At 42.2% G+C, this 18,951-nt stretch overlaps 2 protein-coding genes across 5 annotated transcripts in view; both read left to right on the top strand.

Moving 5' to 3' along the window:
• The window catches only part of mylk4b (myosin light chain kinase family, member 4b), a gene marked incomplete at its 5' end in the record, with an annotated part of 54,436 nt that extends 47,431 nt beyond the window's left edge, over window positions 1-7,005 (top strand). For 2 of the 4 annotated variants that reach the window (XM_084067892.1, XM_084067889.1), the window contains 9 exons: window positions 846-975; window positions 1,830-1,923; window positions 3,094-3,203; window positions 3,319-3,460; window positions 3,993-4,063; window positions 4,169-4,297; window positions 4,758-5,049; window positions 5,137-5,188; window positions 5,301-7,005. In XM_084067892.1, the coding sequence (XP_083924018.1) occupies window positions 846-975; window positions 1,830-1,923; window positions 3,094-3,203; window positions 3,319-3,460; window positions 3,993-4,063; window positions 4,169-4,297; window positions 4,758-5,049; window positions 5,137-5,184 (1,016 nt within the window). In that variant the 3' untranslated portion in view covers window positions 5,185-5,188; window positions 5,301-7,005. The remainder of the gene's footprint in view (window positions 1-845; window positions 976-1,829; window positions 1,924-3,093; window positions 3,204-3,318; window positions 3,461-3,992; window positions 4,064-4,168; window positions 4,298-4,757; window positions 5,050-5,136; window positions 5,189-5,300) is intronic. The other 2 variants (XM_084067890.1, XM_084067891.1) reach the window with 2 other exon arrangements.
• Window positions 7,006-18,709: 11,704 nt separating this feature from the next.
• gmds (GDP-mannose 4,6-dehydratase) overlaps window positions 18,710-18,951 on the top strand; it is a 167,546-nt gene continuing 167,304 nt past the window's right edge. Inside the window, exon 1 of the mRNA XM_084067896.1 lies at window positions 18,710-18,936. Coding sequence (XP_083924022.1) covers window positions 18,841-18,936 — 96 coding nt within the window. The 5' untranslated portion in view covers window positions 18,710-18,840. The remainder of the gene's footprint in view (window positions 18,937-18,951) is intronic.

Here is an 18,951-nt window from a genome sequence, read left to right as displayed (position 1 = left end):
TAGATCAGGCAAGACAGCAAGAAATGACTAATAGTTTAAGTGATACCACAATTCATTTAGGAGGAAATACAGCGTTGCCATCTTTCAAACTTGATTTTTTGAATTTTTGGGGGCATCAATAACAGTTTTGTCCCCAATCTAGAACCCCCCCTAGAACCCCCCCCCCCCCCCCCCCCCCCCCCCCACCAACCCACACAAGGCACAGTACAGGAGCAAGCACATACACAAAACAAAACGAAAACATAAAAAACTAAGGGGAAAAAAATCCAAAAAATATAGGAGGCACAATACAAGTCATACAGTAGTACCCATAGTAGTCACTACAACGTTGACCATAAGCATACATACGGTACATTAAGGGGACAGACCCAACCTCCTGGCACGGCCACTGACCCGAGATCCAGCCATAGACATTCTAAACGTATTTATGTCATGTGAACGTCAGGTTCTTAACATAACTTATAAAAGGAGACCATGTAAGATAACATTTCGTTAGTGTCCCAGATGTAGTATATCTAATCTTCTCCAGCGGCAATAATTTCATCGTCTCCTCAACCCACTGGAAGAAGGAAGGTGGTGTTATAGATTTCCAATTAACGAGAATGAGACGTCGAATTACAAGTGAAGCAAAGGCTATAGTGTTTGACTGATGTTCTGTGGGCTTATGTTCAGTGGGGAGTACCCCAAAAATGTCAGTATATGGATTGGGATTAATTGTCATGTTGTAAATATGTGAGAATGTTTTAAAAAACTGGTTACGGATTGGCAGGACCAAAACATATGTCCCACAGTTGTGAGGCTGTGGCTACATGAGACATTGCTAATGAGACAAATCTGTGCATCAGATCTTATTTCTCATTTTTGTTCAGACTCAGGCCCGCCTCCTTCGGCCCCCTTTGACCATCGCATTGTGACTCCCAAACCCCACCAGATAGCCACGTACTACACCATCAACAGAGACGAGATCCTGGGAGGGTGAGTCAACAGAGGGCTGACAGCCAGCATGCCAATTAGGAGAAAGGGTCCACGAAAGCCAGGGTCTTTTCCCATGGTGCACCACACCACACCCTCATACTGTATGTCCACTGAATGTCTGAACGTATGGCTCTCATAACACCAAGTCATGCTATTTATTTTTGTGCTGGGCCCTGGGAAAGCCTCCTGCAGCCTCCTGAGACATAGTTACATACACATGCACATACAGTACAGTACAACTATACACAGTCAGACACACACAGGATGAACAGAAAACTCATCAATCCCGTCTTGTGAAATAAGTGGAAATGTCACACCCTGTGAAGGGGCTACATTGCCCCCCTCAAGGGCAGATGATTAGGAGTCTCAGGGGGCATTTATGTAATAGCGGCCCCTCTGATGCAACAAGCCAGTGCTAAATCCAGCCCCTCAAACTGGAGATTACCCTTCAGCACGCAAGCACATCGCTCAAATATCCAACGTAATGACATAGTACAAAACCCCCATTATTATATTACTGAGGGAGCTTATTGCGGTGTGTGTGTGTGTGTGTGTGTGTGTGTGTGTGTGTGTGTGTGTGTGTGTGTGTGTGTGTGTGTGTGTGTGTGTGTGTGTGTGTGTGTGTGTGTGTGTGTGTGTGTGTGTGGATACATGTTCATGTACTTGCCTGAGTGGCCCTTGACATCCCCCAAAGTCGTATGTATGAGTTTATGTAAATAAGTTATAATAATGGCTTATATTGCGCCCTCTACTCATTGTGTGCAGTTCTTCATTTTTACGCCGTCATATGACAAAGTCTAAATCGGGCCTAACCCATTGCTGCCCTGTTCATGTGTTTGATATGGTGCTAATAGGGGACGCTTTGGACAAGTCCACAAGTGTGTGGAGAACTCGTCTGGACTGACGTTGGCCGCCAAGATCATCAAAGCCAGGAGCCAGAAAGAGAAGGTATTGATCTGCCAATGCAACATGCATTTTTTATTAAATTGTTAAATAGTTTTAAAAGTAAGTTTTAAAACATAAATACCAAACATATCAGTCTACATTTCCCAAACCCTTTAATTCAGTCTGACCAGGTGCAGGGATTAAAGTTGCAGTTCAATTATGTCTTATCAGGGCTCAACATTTTGAATATACTTTTTAATGTATGTTTAATAATTAGAATTTTCTAAGTTATAAATGAATTGCCATGTAAATATAGCAACCTAGTTGTGTCATAATATATTGGCCACTGCGCCTAGAAGGAAAACTTGCGCTTGTAGAGCGGCGGTACACACAAACACACACACACACACACACACACACACACACACACACACACACACACAAACGCAACGAGCGCATGCGAGCGGCTGCCCCCCCCCCCCCGCCCCCCCCCCCCCCAGGTAATCCAACCCTGTTTGTATGAATGATCTGTAATATATTTCAGCGAGGTGTTGTGGTAATTTACCCCATTTTTTAATATTGCTAAATAGCGTGAAGATAGAACAAGAAACCATTTTAAAAATAGACATACTAACCACCTTGTCAGCCTCTCACTATTGGTCAACGTAAGAGTGACGTGAGGTGCGATAGAGATTCGGTTTTCCCAGCATACCGCTGTGGTCACACTAATCATCTCAGACATTCACATGGTCATAACCAATCAAAGCCTCAGCACTGGCTCATGTTGCTCTCACTGATCAGCTGTGGCGCGACTGAAATCGTTGGCACTTGCTATCTGTCCGCCAGTGTGTCTGACTGTCTGCAACAATGTTTGTTTATTTTGGCAACATTTATTTCATATTTCCTACCTACTGTGCGTCTGTCTGTCAGTCTGCAGGTTAACCACTTAAACCCTATATACTTACTGTAGTTAACTCTTAGTTGACCTGGGTCCCCCATATGCCTCTACACATGGTCTGCTCCTGTTTTCCCCCTACACCAAATCTCGTCAGCGAAAATAGCCGATCTGAAGATCAAGCATTTTTGCTGAATGTGTGTGTGTGTGTGTGTGTGTGTGTGTGTGTGTGTGTGTGTGTGTGTGTGTGTGTGTGTGTGTGTGTGTGTGTGTGTGTGTGTGTGTGTGTGTGTGTGTGTGTGTGTGTGCGCGTGCGTGCGGGCTCCTCTGTCCTCCAGGACGTGGTGAAGAATGAGATCCAGGTGATGAACCAGCTGGACCATGCCAACCTCATCCAGCTCTACGCTGCCTTTGAGTCCCGCACTGACATCATCCTAGTCATGGAATAGTAAGTGTACTGTGTGTGCGTGTGCACCTGCACTTGTGTTTTTGTATATTGTGTGTGTGTGTACGTGTGCGTTTTGCAGCTACTTGACAGTGTGGTTGTATTCTGTGCACCGTAGTGTGGACGGAGGAGAGCTGTTTGACCGCATCATCGATGAGAACTACAACCTGACAGAGTTGGACACTGTGCTGTTCATCCGCCAGATCTGCGATGGACTGCACTACATGCACAAGATGTACATCCTGCACCTCGACCTCAAGGTAAACACATTACCACTACTTTTTACGTAATTACAATAAATGTCCATTCCTCTTCTTGTCTGTCACTGGTTTGATTTGTTGCAAGGAAATGGAGGTTGGGACATTTTCGTGTACTTGCTTTTACGACAAATTGCAAATAGCATTGTAAGCTTGTAGATGTGCTATTTTTTTGCTATTTTTGAATTTGAAAAGATTGCAAGTTTGGCCAATCCTATATTAAAATTGGCTAATGGGAAGACCACGTCCAGAAATGTAGACTGACGTGTCCACACACGTCATCACTCTACAAGAGTGATGACGTGTGTGGACACGTCAATCTACATTTACCAAAAGGAAATGCATGGTTATTCAATCTGACCAGCAGGAACAAAATATATCCCCACCGGCCACAAACATGTATGACCAGAAGAGGATATCAAAAGCAGAGGCATAGAACCCCATCCATCCCAGCAAATCAAACCCTGCTAACAGTAGTTATGGTCTGTTGTTCCTATAGTTAGGTGATAATGTTTCTCTTTGTGTTCTCTTTCAGCCAGAGAACATTCTCTGCATTAGCCGAACAACGTACAAGATCAAAATCATAGATTTTGGCCTGGCCAGAAGGTAAGATGAAGATATGAATACAGCTTTCTCCATGTCTCCCCATATTGTATAACTTCTCGTTGCCTATCCTTATGTGTCCTGTGGTTGTTCTTCTTGCTTTGATAGATATAAACCCAGGGAGAAGCTAAGGGTCAACTTCGGAACGCCTGAGTTCCTGGCTCCTGAGGTGATCAACTACGAATTTGTTTCATTCCCCACGGACATGTGGAGTCTGGGCGTCATCGCGTACATGCTGTAAGTCCAGGATTCTTATCATTTCCAACACACAGAAGAATTTCACTACCTAGTGCGACCCGATAGCCAAGTGGTTAGGGTGCCTACCATATGGTCGCAATGCCCTGTTCAGACCATTTGCTGAGTGTCATTGCCCTCTCTCTCCACATTTCCTGTTTCTTTCGGCAATGTTGTTGTCAATTAACGGCTTAAAAATGCTACAAACTACTTAAAAATAAATGAATAAACAGTTTCACTACCTGCAATATTGCTACAGTACAGGGTTCGATTTGTAAAAAAATCCAGAAGCCAGAAGCAGGGTAAAACATACCCTGCTGGCCATAAAATGTATGAACAAAGGGGGGATATCAAAAGTAGAGGCATCGAAATCTAACCCTGCATGTGACAATAAAATAGCTTGAACCACCTTGATCGGCGTGCACAGCCAATAATATCCCTATCTCTGTGTCTCTCTGCTCAGGCTGAGTGGTTTGTCTCCTTTCCTGGGGGACGACGACAATGAAACCCTGAACAACATTCTGGAGTGCCAGTGGAACTTCGAGCTGGAGGAGTTTTCAGACGTCTCCGACCAGGCCAAGGACTTCATCACGCGTCTCCTGGTGAAGAGCAAGTGTTGGAGACTGAGCGCTGCAGAGTGCCTCAGACACCCCTGGCTATCCGACACCAGCCTGCACTACAGGCTACATCAGAAGGTACAGCAAAGATCCAGGACTCCACTGGTATCTTCTTGTCATTCAAAGCCTGAAAGAAAGGTATTTTGAATATTGAAATAGTAGATTGCATGCACACATTATTTCCAACTTAATCGTTATACCAATTCAGGTGTATTCTTCTTCCAGAAAAAAAAGTGCCAATCATCCACACATGTGCTTCCTCCGGAGAGCTAGACAGGTAAGAACAGCCCATTATAGATGATAGATTATAGATATAAAACATCAATCTAAGGTACATTTAGCCCATAGGGTTCGCACCTAATTCTGCTTATTGTCTCTCTCCTTCTCAGAATGACTTTGAGGCCTTTTGCATGCCTTTTGACAATACACGGCCTTTGTGCCCAATACTGGACCAATTCTGCTTATCACCACAGCTCACTAGTTCTGACAGGATATGGAATAGAGTGAAGCTGTCTGCCCTCTGGAGTGACGCATCGCTCCCTCCAAGGCCCGGACTTTCTGCTACTGTAGTTAAGCCTAATTTATAATTCAGATCGGCTATTTTCGGCAACACCATTGTACAACGGAGTATAAAGCCTTTTCACTACGCTGTATAAGCCTTATACTGTCATTTGCAATGTTTAAAGCGGAATGTATGATAACTGCATAACTTTTATGAGTCAAGTAATTCATTAAAGTATTTCATGCTAAATGGGTACTAACCTTATAATTGTAGCATGTAATTAGCCATGTACAGTAATTGTATCTGTCATGGCAAAAAGGTGACCAGGTAGTTGTATCACAGCGATACAATATACCCAAAACCTTTTAGGTTTGTCACTCTTTCAGTTATTAACCCCTAATAGCCATGGCATAGATTCAACTGGCGAAAAATAATGAATTATGTCAGTTATTTTCCTCAAAATAATCTGTTTACTGTAGCTGCAGTAAAACAAGGATAACACTAATATTGTTTTGGTATACAGTGTATAGCTCCCTCTAAAAGTGACCACACTGTAAAATCCTCAGTACAAGTCCATTTGGGTCTGTAGTTACGTTATTAGATTTAAATGAACACTGAGGATTTTGCTGTGAAGTTTCACACTATCCCATTTTTTTGTAAATATATATATTTTTTGCATGCCTTGCACTTTATGACACATTTCTCAAAACATGTAATAAAAATAAACAGCTTTAATACAAATGGATTGAATGCTACTACACAAGTCATATTTTGTGAACATGAGATTTTACTTGCCTTTTTATAAACAAGTCTTATAAATATATAATTCTTTGTTTCTGGTCTAGGGTTAAAATACATTTTGAACTTGGTTTTCATCAGGGGAGCTCTAAGTTAGTTATTGATGAATTAATGTTGATTATTTGGCATTATTTAAAAACAAATGTATGTAATACATATCCCCACCCCCTCTGGAAAGAGTAAATGTTTCAAAACACACACTCCCTGCTTCTTGCCTATTGCCGAATTCAACCCAAACTGCAGGTGTATTTTATTTATTTGTACATTGCCTTCAGTGTGCACATGTGACATTAGCTGGCATTTGCTTGGGCAGTTTGGAGTAGCTCTCTCACCTTCCATGAAGGCATGAAAAAACAACAGAACACTACCTACTGTACGATTGAATGTTTATCACTGAAGTTGGTTCTTATGTTAATATTTTACTGGTTTAACGCCAGATTGTACTTGAAGCGCAAAGCTTTATTAATCTTTTCTTTTTTTTAGGAGAAACGATCAACATTACACATATTTTTGCACATACATTGGGTATCATGTGTAAATGTACAGTTTTATTAGTGAGCAAACATCAGAGCTTAGAAGAGTCATCTGTGCAATAATACCACACCAGTCCCAAACAGCAGAATGTCCAGTAACTATTAAGTTGTTGCTTGTTACACTTCACTTTTACCTTTTGAAAATTGAAAAGCTTTGTGATTTTGGATACCTGTTTATTTCTTTCTTTGTGTAGTATCTGTTTCTGTTTTTTTTCAAGTTTGCAATTTGTGTAATGATGAAACAACAAGAAGTGTAGAATAACAGAGAATAAAACCAATTTTAGCACGTAAATGCTTTGTTTTCAATGTCTGTTGCAATACTTTTCAAATCGAGTAGATGGGCAACAACAATATACATACAGTACCTTCATAGAAACCCACACATTGTATTCATCAGATGTCCACTAGAGGGCATCTGAGCTTCATGCATTATGATGGCAAAAACTGATGGTCAACAATGAATAGAAATTCCATCTTTATACAATATATAATCCACCCTGGGGAAAAGTACTTTTTGTACTCTGCCGCAGTTCAATGGAACAGACTTCCTCTCGTAACTGAAATCAATTGCTTCCGAAAAACAAAACCTATCCTTAAAAAGATGGCAGCTTAATAGCATTTTAATGACCGGTAGTTTGCTGATCCAAAGGAGTAGTCATGACAATGATTTTTTTATATAAGACTTTTATTCGTAACTTGCACAGCAAAGCAACTCCATATGAAGGGGAAATAGGATAGGGGGTGCTCACAGACACAGTAGCTATCCGTGTCAGTCTTGGTTAACGTAACATAAATGAGTAAAATGACATATTATAAAGCAATATAAAACTTTAATACCCCTAATGCATTCCCATAGCAAACAGCAACAATAAACAATCACAACCAACAGTAACAATAAACAATACACAATACCCAACGTGCCCCTTGTTTTATAATAGCAAGACCCCCAAACAGCCAAAGTCTTACTGCAGCCCCCCAATAGTGATTTATAAATATTCGGATATATAAACCTGAAATTGCTAAAATACAAAAAGAAAAAGAAAAGCTCACAACGCATTGTGCTGCGACACCTTGTGAGCTCATAGATCAGCTATTTCTTATTTCCCCAAAAACTCTAACATTTATGAAGAATTTTTACAATAATGACCAAAATAGGGATGCCAGGTTGAAAATGATTTAACTGGCACAACAATCTTATGAATTACATTTTACATTTAAGTAAAAATGTTTATATATAGATTCCCAAATTGTTATTATTATTGTTATTATTATTATTATTATTATTATTATTATTATAATAATTATATTACTACACCAGGCACCGGCCTAATCAGGAAGGATGCAAGGTGTATCCGTTGTCAGAGCATTGCACCCATGACCCATCTGTCTGTCTGTGCCATTTTTATACCCTTATATGGAGTTCTGTGTTAGGCTTGCCCATATATGGGGTCCAAGCCAGTCTATGACATCAATACTATGATGTCACATTGATGACATCAGAGTACTCCATATATGGGGATTTGTGGATGTATCTATTATGTTTTGAAGAAACGCCGATCCAACCGACTTCCTACTCGGCCTGACACACGCAGAGATTTCTTGAATTTCTTGAATTGTTTCTTCTCCTTCCCGCCCCTGGGTGGCCCTCACTTTGAAAACCACTAATACCCTGCCTATTGTACCCTACTGTATGACGTGTTTGCTGCCTGTCCTGTTTTAACTCCATTGTCAAATGTTGTGACTCAGAAAGAAAAACATAACTCAAGTGATATGTGTCATGTTGTGCCCTATATGAACTCCTTCCCTCCATGATACTTTCCAGTTAATATTGCGACATCAAGGGAGCATATTAGCATCACAATTCAGAGGAAGACAGCAGGTTCCAAGCGTCATATGCCAAATTGCCAATTCAGAACGCTGTGTATTCCAGTCAGTTCTTCTCACCTATAAAAATAAAAAAAACTCTATGGTGGTCATGGTCAGGAGGATTCTGCTTTCTGCGCACACACAAGGGGGCAACAAAAGTGAACTGGTGTGTTGGGTCAAAGGAAAGGTTTATGGAGAGAGAAATGAAAACTCTCTCTTTTGTGAGTTCTTGTTTTAGCATCAGAGCATTCTGTTACAAGGAGGAGCCTTGTGATTCCCTTTGGATGTGGGAGCTGAGTCCCCCTTCCAGAGAACTACAGCAGGCTATCACAATACTGTTTTACAATGTAAAACAGTCATTCAAAAATGATTGCATAAATATGGACAGTTTGGCCTGGGTTTACTGTAATGCAAAGATAGGACTTCACCTATTATACCCTTTTTTCATGTTACTTAGTATTCAAATGTGGAGTAAAATTCCAGAGGATTTTTCTGTGTAGCGATAAATCTGTCTTAAATTAGTGCATTCATTCATTTCTTTAATATGGTGCATTTGTCACAGCTATCCAAATCCTGTCAACAGCAAGTGAGAGGCTATATGAGAATGGTAAGAGTAAACCTATAGCCTTATTTAAGAAACCGTCACCAATTGATCTTAATGAAATGTACGTGATGTGTTTGTTACTGTCCAGGGAGCTTCTGAGTGGAGTGTCTGTAAAATACACAGAGAGACACATGCTTCCATTCACCAGTAATGAGATAAGTAGCGTAGTAATTGCAATGCAAAGCTTCTCACCAGTGAGCTCAGGAAAGGCTGCATGGTAATATGTTTGTCTTTAGTCAGGATGCTCCATCCTCCCATGATGGAGCATCCTGGGAGGGCGAATGTTGAGTTTATTGATTAGCTGGGTGGAGATGAGTTCACGCCACGTCTCTCTACACACTGTAAGATCCAGTTAATTTAAGTCAGAGTGCAAATGGGTAATTTTGTACACTCTCAGAGTTAAATTAACAGTGTATTGTTTGTGCTGCCATCCACAATAGGATGATCTGAACTGGAAATATAAAGCCAAATGTACACCTTTTAATCATCTTCAATTACAATCATTAACACACGTTCCATTTTTTGGAATTCCTTGTCTATGGGCCGCATTTACCTGAAAGTACACCACTCAGTTTTGAATAAAAGAAGCACAATTCATGTGTTATTTCAGCCTACACTGTAGCTAAGACAAGAGGAGGAGTTATGACAGAATGGTAACCCTTCTGTCAAAGTTTAACCAGGATGCTGTTTTCTTTGCATTTCAGATCATTCTTGTGTGTCCCTTTCAGTCATGTGACAAAACCTCATCCATCTGAAAGCATTGTGTTCACAATCTTCTGAACGCTCTCTTTCACCATTGCCGTGTCACATGATGACATCCTTCATCCACAATCATTGTGTTCACCATCGTTCAAACTCTTGATTTCACAAATTGAGGACCAAATCCTCACTCTTCTACTGTTTCCCCCCAACCAGTCATAGTCTCTTTGACCTGACTGGCAGGGTTGCATTGCTCATGGGATGGCCTTGCACGCCGTGCAGGAACCTATTTGACCAGGATCACGCACAGGCACATGCATAGATTTAAAATAACTTTAAATTCACATCTCAACAAAGTTTATAAAGGCCCCCAACTCTCACCAGGCGAATTAACATAGGAATGAGCCTAGATGCATATCAATTGTCCATTGTGTGACGTGTAGTGTAGGTGTTAAGCGACGTGCGCGTCACATCATTAAAATAGATTGCAACTCTTCTGACTGGTAACATTTGCTATGCATCCCAACTCTATAATGCTTTATAAACATACTTATAATTCATTATAATCTACTCATAACACTCTATAATTATAGTTATAACATCTCATAAATACTTACAACAATAATCACAACACATTATAAAGCCTTTCATAATGACTTACAGTCAGTTATCATAATATTTCATAATTACATGGTCACTCACATACATTTTCTTTTGGCCTGGATCATAATAGTTTTATTAGAATTCTTATTATGATAATAATAATGATATAATGCATTACAATCATTGTAATAATGCATTATAGTGTGATTATAAGTGGTCACTGGTCATTGGGGGGTGCTTTAAGTAAAGTAAAAAATATAGCATTCAATTTATGCAAGAACAACAAAGCGTTTCTGCATACACCTTCAGGAATGTATTACTTTACTTACTGTAAAGCACCCAATGACCACCTATAGTGACTTATAATCACACTATAATGCATTATAACAGTGATTTTTTATAATACATTATAAGATTATTTTAATGTATAACAATTATGGCAATTATAAAACTAATAACTAGAAAAAGTGCTCCTCGGAGCACAACTCTCCGCTGTTGGGAATGTTGGGAATGTTCTATCTGTATAAGTGTCCTATCCGTCCTGTCTGTATAAGTGTCCTATCCCTCCTGTCTGTATAAGTGTCCTATCCGTCCTGTCTATGTAAGTGTCCTATCCGTCCTGTCTGTGTAAGTGTCCTATCCGTCCTGTCTGTGTAAGTGTCCTATCCAATTGTTACAGTATCCGCCATTTCTCAACCATTTCGTGATTGTTCCTGTCTTACCTCACTCTTACCAGACTTGTGTTGGGAATGTTCTAATTCTTATGTTCTAACTGTCCTATCCATCCTGTCTGTATAAGTGTCCGATCCGTCCTGTCTGTATAAGTGTCCTATCCGTCTGTATAAGTGTCCTATCCGTCTTGTCTGTATAAGTGTCCTATCCGTCCTGTCTATGTAAGTGTCCTATCCCTCCTGTCTGTGTAAGTGTCCTATCCCTCCTGTCTGTATAAGTGTCCTATCCGTCCTGTCTGTATACTGTAAGTGTCCTATCCGTCCTGTCTGTATACTGTAAGTGTCCTATCCGTCCTGTCTGTGTAAGTGTCATATCCCTCCTGTCTATGTAAGTGTCCTATCCGTCCTGTCTGTATAAGTGGCCTATCCGTCCTGTCTGTATAAGTGTCCTATCCGTCCTGTCTGTATAAGTGTCCTATCCGTCCTGTCTGTGTACTGTAAGTGTCCTATCCGTCTGTGTAAGTGTCATATCCCTCCTGTCTATATAAGTGTCCTATCTGTCCTATCTGCCAATTATGTATCAGCCATGCAGCCATTTCGTGATGGTTCCTGTCTTACCTTACTTTGACAGTGGCAAAGACACTGTCAAAGTGACGCCATGTATTTATACAGTATTTCACCGTATTGTCACGTGTCACGTGAGGCTTGACCAATCGGTGTGTCATATTTAGAAAGTGAAAACAATACTCTCCTGCGGAGAGTAATAATAATAATAATGTGTACAACTTGGAAAACAGCTTTCGATTCCGCCAACTTGACAACTCAGGCGGCACTGTACGTCATAGCTACGTCATACAGTAGTTGACGTCACAGACTGGCCACATGAAGTCCGAGACCCACATGGAGCCATGCATGCCGTTAATAGCCCCTGTCTCGTTTTAATAGAGAACGTGAGCCTTAAACATACGCACTTCACTAGTGACAGCTCAAGCAGACAGTGAATGCTTCACAGTTGAATGTTGATGTGAATACATGGCTGGTCGTTAATGAGCCTTGACTTGACAGACACTGACCCTGAAAGTACAATTGAAGGGAGCGTTTCAGCGGTTTGGTTCCAGTCGATGCATTGGACTCTCTCAGACCTTTGGGAAAGGGACGCATATAGGTGTCTAGATGTCTAGGTGTCAGATATCCCTGTGCTTGAGGTAAGACACCAGTTGCCATGGGAAATGCTGAAAGACAGGCCTGAGCTTTGGGACCTGCCAATCAACTGCTTGATGTCAAAAGTCTGGGAAAGGGACTGGGTGGGACTTGGGGGTTCCCAACTCTGTCAGAACAGTGTTGTGTTACATCAGCCACTGTACTGTCAGAACAGCTGTTGAACACTTAAGCCATATATACTTAGTCATGCGACGAATAGCGAAAATAGTCGATCTACAAGCTCAGACTTGTGAGCTTGTTTTCACTATTGAAAGTCGTTGGAAATGGCTTGGGATACATCTACATGGCTTCACTGGGATCCAGACAGATGTAGATGTTGTGAAGAACCTTGTTAACTAACCTCTCTGTCTTTCTCCATCATTCTCACCTGGAGTGCATTATTACCCCCAATGTTGGGATCAACCTGACAGGTGCCACTCTGTCAGATGTACAATAATGTAATCCAGAGAGAGAAAGAGAGAGAGAGAGAGAGAGAGAGAGAGAGAGAGAGAGAGAGAGAGAGAGAGAGAGAGAGAGAGAGAGCGAGAGAGCGAGGGGGTGTTGGTGATGGCATCACAGATGCTACTTTTGAGTGAAAAATACTGACAGCAAGTAAAGATGCTGGTACATTGTGCTGCAAAATATGTAAAGCAAAATGTTTTTTTTTTGCGGAATCCCCATGTAACATGAAAACGTGTAACTGAGAGAAATATGCTCAGTTCAAGTAGGGCCTCATGGTTGTCAGATGAGACAAAGCACAGCGTGTGTGTGTGTGTGTGTGTGTGTGTGTGTGTGTGTGTGTGTGTGTGTGTGTGTGTGTGTGTGTGTGTGTGTGTGTGTGTGTGTGTGTGTGTGTGTGTGTGTGTGTGTGTGTGTGTGTGTGTGTGTTTCAGGAATAGGATCTCATTGGGACTACAATGCAATCCTGGCTTCTCCTCAGATTTTAGCCTTGTCAGCCTTGGATAGATCCCTCAGTGCAACTAGGGTGGGTGGGGGTGGGTGGGGGTGGGGGGGACGTGGGGGGCATGGCATGCAATGGTGTGGGAGAGGTCAGGACACATGAGTACATACATGCTTTATATGAGATCTAGCTTACAGTTTTGTATTTGTTTTACTGTGCACTGCCTGAGCCAAGCCAGTGAAAGTGATCTGATACAGTGGTTCTCTGCTGTGCAGGGGGTGGGGGCCGGGGGTGGGGGGGGGGCCTGTGAAAGGCTGACTGGCTCTCAGTGTAATAGCATCAGCCTCCAGCGCTGCTCGCACTACAGTGAGAAACTCAATTTGAGACCGGAGAAACACAGAGGAATATGTGTGAATTTGCCCTGACTCACAAACACACAATCTCATTTAGATGTGTGTGCGCACGCACACACGCACGCACGCACGTATGTATGTACGCGCACACACACACACACACACACGCACACACGCACACACGCACACACGCACAGATGCACACACGCACACATGCACACATGCAGTGGCTATACACACCCATGTGCATATACACCTCACATGCACACACACTGTCATCGGGGATCTGCACAGAATGAGAAGCAGCTGGTTGTGCTAAGCGTTAAGACAACAAACAGAGCTGAGGATTCTCTGAGGACTGAGAAGGAGAGAGAGAGAGAGAGAGAGAAAGAGAGAGAGAGAGAGAGACAGAGAGAGAGAGAGAGAGAGAGAGAGAGAGAGAGAGAGAGAGAGAGAGAGAGAGAAAGTAATGACCAGAGATCTCAGATCGGTTTCTCTCTGGGTCATTGTTACTGTATTGCTTCATTTTGATTGGCCGATAACCATACCAGCAACAAAGAATCATACAAGACCGATTCAATCAACAGAATAGCCCAATTATGGCTAAGAATAGCCAAGAAATCAATCAAATTATTCCATCAATCATAGTCCAGCGACCACGCACTGTAAAACCCTGATGTGTCAGTTTACAAATGGATGAATTACCACTGAGGATTTGACTGTGTGCGGTCGATTTCTTACACTGTCAGGGTTAAACTGGCACTAAGGGATTTCACAGTGTAGTAAAAACTTGTTGAAATGGACTTTGGAGTTGGAGAGTAAAAGCAATATTTCTGGCAGCGGGGGCAGGCGAGGTGGGAGTGCCCACAGCAGGATACAGGAGCAGGGTGTGGGGATGCATGTATCTCTGGTAACATGGTTCTAACTGTGCAGGGCAGGGTGTGGTAACCGCAACACAGAAACCACTGAAAACAAAGACATCACTGACTGGATAGGCTGAACCAGAGCCATTGAGATGTTGCGTCAGTGAGGGGTCAGGAATACTAAAGGTCACGCAGTACATGTATCACACGCGCACCCTTTACGTTTACGAGGATACAATGTTTGGAACTATACAGTAGTGTTTGGAAGTATTGAGCATTTCCAAATTAACTGTAAGTTGGTTTGGGCTATAAATGATTGAATATTGAATATTATATTGTTATATCTTCATTTACATGATCCGCCCTTGCTGTAAAATCGCTGGCCCGATGGAGTGAACAGAGGTGATGAAACTCTTTCAGTCTCAATGGCTCTGGGCTGGACAAGAATTACACTGTAATTGAACTCTGTGAGTGTACAAATGTAACCAAATGGACCTGTTAGCATGATGTGTGTGTAACTGGAAGTGACATTCTCCACTGTTATCCTTGTGATAAAAGTGAAGAATGAGGTTACTTGATGGAAGACACATGTCTTAATATCTTTCTCTCACTTTCTCTTGCACAAGGACTTGCTCTGTTTAACTCTGTCTGTGTCCTCTTCACACACTCATGCACACAAACGTGCATGCACGCACGCACACACACGAGCGTGCGCACTCGCACAACATGAGACACAGTGAGAATCATATACCCCAGAAACACACAGTGAGACACCTGCAGTTAAAGAGCAAGAGAAGAAAGAAAGACGAAACTAAGAGAAGCCCAGAGCGAGCTGCGTAACAGAACCCTTGTGCTGTTCTCTTTTGATCAGGCAGGGTGGATGACCGCACCGCTGTGGTTCTCAGGACCCCAGGCACTTGTTTTCTGTCTTATTTGGAAGGCCAATAAGGCCAGTGTTTACTTTAAGACTGTAATAGCATCACACCTGTCATCACGCTGTGCACTCTGGGAAGTCGAGCGGTGAGTGAGCACTTTCATAATGCTACCGACACAACTCACACTGTCGGAGCAGATGTTTTCACACACGGTCAAATGTACTAGAACAATACGGCATTAGGAGCTGCTCAGAGTACTTGATTGCTCCTGTTAAAGATTCGGTCTCATGCGATGCACAGTAGGTCGGTTCTGTGAACTGAAAGGCTGACTCTGGGATACCGCATTGAGTTTCTAAAACGGTATTCCCATACACATATTCCCACACACATACACAACAACTACTAATAGGCTGGTGTTGTGATAACCTTCACCGTCTCTAATGCCTGATTTATACTTTGTTGTGCACCGGTATCGCACACCGAAAATAGCTGATCTACAAGCTTGCAATATGTCGCACCAAGATACATTACTTGCTTGCAGATCGGCTATTTACAGTATGGTGCACAACGCCGGTGCACAACCAAGTATAAATCACCCATAAGGGTAAGGAAAGACGTTTGGCCACAGCGTGTGATTTAATCCCATTGAAGCTCATCAAAAGTAATAAATTATGTTCATGAAAGTCACTCAATACATCTGCTCTTGAAAGGCAGGGTGTCTAATTGTGACTCTATTTGCCCATAATACACCCGTAATTTGAGCCAATTGACCAATATTTACTCAAGAACTTTCCTGGAAGACGATGGGAAGGCACTGGTTGCCGAGAAGCGCTTTGTCATCCACTTTTGAACAAGAGATGCCGTGTTCATTGTAGGTTTCATGGCTCATGTCCGGAACCACATGGTGACGTGACCGGGGAAAGCAAGACACCCGTGGCGCACGTACGCATGCACGCACGCATTGCACGCACTCATTCCTATGTTAATCCACCTGGTGTGAGTCGGAGCCTTTGAAACTTTGTTGAGGTGTGAATTTAAAGTCGTTTTACATCTATTCGTGTGCCTGCGCGTGCTCCTGGTCAAATAGGTTCCTGCACAGCGTGCAAGGCCGTCTCATGAGCAATGCAACCCTGACTACATGCACACATGCACACAGGCACGCACATATGCATGCATACAGGCACGCATATAGTCAACACACAAACAAAACACACTATTACTGTTCCTATAGTAAGCACGCACGCACGCACGCACGCACACACGCACACTGACACACGCACACACACACACTCACCAGTAGCTATACTTTTACAGTACACTGACCAGGCTAAGGTGTGGCCTAACCGGTTTTAAGTGGCAAACAGCCATGCACAAACAGTTCACATCCACACTCTGCCACCAGAGTCAGTGACCAAACCTGTGTTGCTGAGATTGTGTGTGTGTGTGTGTGTGTGTGTGTGTGTGTGTGTGTGTGTGTGTGTGTGTGTGTGTGTGTGTGTGTGTGCGTGTGCGTGTGCGTGTGCGCGTGCGCGCACAATTGTGTAAAAGAAATGAAATAAATATGTGGACATGCACATAATGGTTGTACAGTCATAGCTGATACATTTTGGAAAATGTCTGTGATGTTTGTGAACATCTGCTCCATACAGAAATACACTCTGCAGCAGCGCAGGGAGCCATAAAATATCCCGCTCAAACATTTTCGACATAAATCAGTAGTTATTGTGACATTTAGGACTTCTGTTAGTTCTGTCCACTTTTGCTTCGTTGGCTACACAATGTCACAGTTTTTTGTTTTTTTTGGCTGCTTCGATCTTCTTATATTCCAATCCAAACCCATCAAACACAATAAAGTCCTGCACTTGTTTTGTAAACTGTGCTTACTGTATGTTCCCCAAGAGAAGATTAGCCAATGAATGATGAATGTGAATGTGTGTTTTTGGTGGTATTTTGATGTTATACTGAATTATGTTTGAATGTAATCTCATCTGCTGTAGCTGTAATGCAATATTTCGTGAAGCATGTCCACACTTTTTTCCAGTGCACTTTCAAAAGAAGGTCAGTAAGATTACATTCCTGACAAAAGTATAATCAAGTCGACCATGGGCTCCTAGCAGAGGGAAACACAAGCTTACTGTTTTGCATTATGTATAGATTTTTTTTTCCTATTTGCTTTGGTGGCTGGCCCACTGTTCAGTCTGTATGACTGTGGATCTATGACTGCCTGTTCATTATTGTCTCTTATCTTACACTTAGTTATATGATATCGCACCTCAGCCATCATACAAGTCGGCTGCATATTAAGCTATTTGGCATATTTCCCCCTTTCATTTTCTTTTTAAAGATTTTTTTTGGGGGCTTTTCATGCCTTTATTAATGACAGGACAGTAGGCTGACAGGAAATGGGGAGAGAGAGATGGGGAGTGTCACGCAGCGAAGGCCGTCGGGATCAGGACTCGAACCTGCAACACGCTGTCAGGCTACATTGTAGCCTAGGTGTCCGGACCGCTACGTCAGCGGTTCGGGCCCCCTTTTATATTCTTAGCACTGCCATGCATGAATGGCATATTGGATTGTTCCTCTATTGTATTGTTTATTTTGTATTGCCATTAAGTGCATTATTATATTCACTTAGCATTATTCTACTTTACTACCTTTCCTGTATGCATGTTGTGAGTTACCTGAACACTGGAATTTCCTTTTGGATAAGTAAGTATAGATCTATTTACTGTATCAAATAGCTTGACAGCATTGTCAAACTGGTCATACTATGTCAGTCAAATCAGCTATTTAATAACAACACAATTCACTTTAATTTCCTAATGCAACAAAGTGCTAGAAGAATGTTATCAAACAGATCATGTAAAAGTAACGTGTGTGGCATTGAATTGGAAAAGTCCCCTTTATACAGAAATGCCCCCCACCCCCAACTGTTTACTGTAGATATTTTTCTTTTTGATTAGGCGTAGCCTACTACTCATTTATATGATGTTTTTGCATATTATTGTAATTTATTATTTGTCTTTCAATGTTTCGATGAATTGAATACACAGGACCCCATGGAAACAAGCCATAGTGCTTTCTTGTATGAAACTGTACTTCTGTGCTTTTTTGTTGTTGCAAACTGTTAATAAAGTATTCAATAAAAAAACTGCTTAAATGCTGCGTGTGGCGCTCGTCCATAACTCTGTGGTGGCGCTGTGGTCAAATGCAGCGACACAGAGCGTCTGGTCTCGTCTTTAGTGAAGATTCCTCCGCGTCTCAGTACTTGCCCTCATGCGATTGGCCGATCCGCGCGTCCACTTCCTCGTGCGTCACATTTTTTGTGCGGTTTGTTACGGATGCTGCTGATGACTATCATTCGGTGTCCAAGTGACAGTGACTGACAGGAGCAACAACAACAAGAACAAGTCTTATTTTTTCTGCACAGTACAAAAAATAACAACTTTAACATTTCAAGCATGGCTCAGTGCACGGAAGCCTCCTGCAGCTCCTCCACCAACGGACAGCCGGGGAACAAGAGGAAGGTGGCGGTGATAACTGGCATCACTGGACAGGTAAATGATCCTGGA

Source organism: Gymnoscopelus microlampas, assembly GCF_963454915.1.
Source record: "Gymnoscopelus microlampas genome assembly, chromosome: 9".
NCBI lineage: Eukaryota > Metazoa > Chordata > Actinopteri > Myctophiformes > Myctophidae > Gymnoscopelus > Gymnoscopelus microlampas.
The sequence above is the reverse complement of the archived record's forward strand: the minus strand, read 5'-3'. Positions and strand labels throughout refer to the sequence as shown.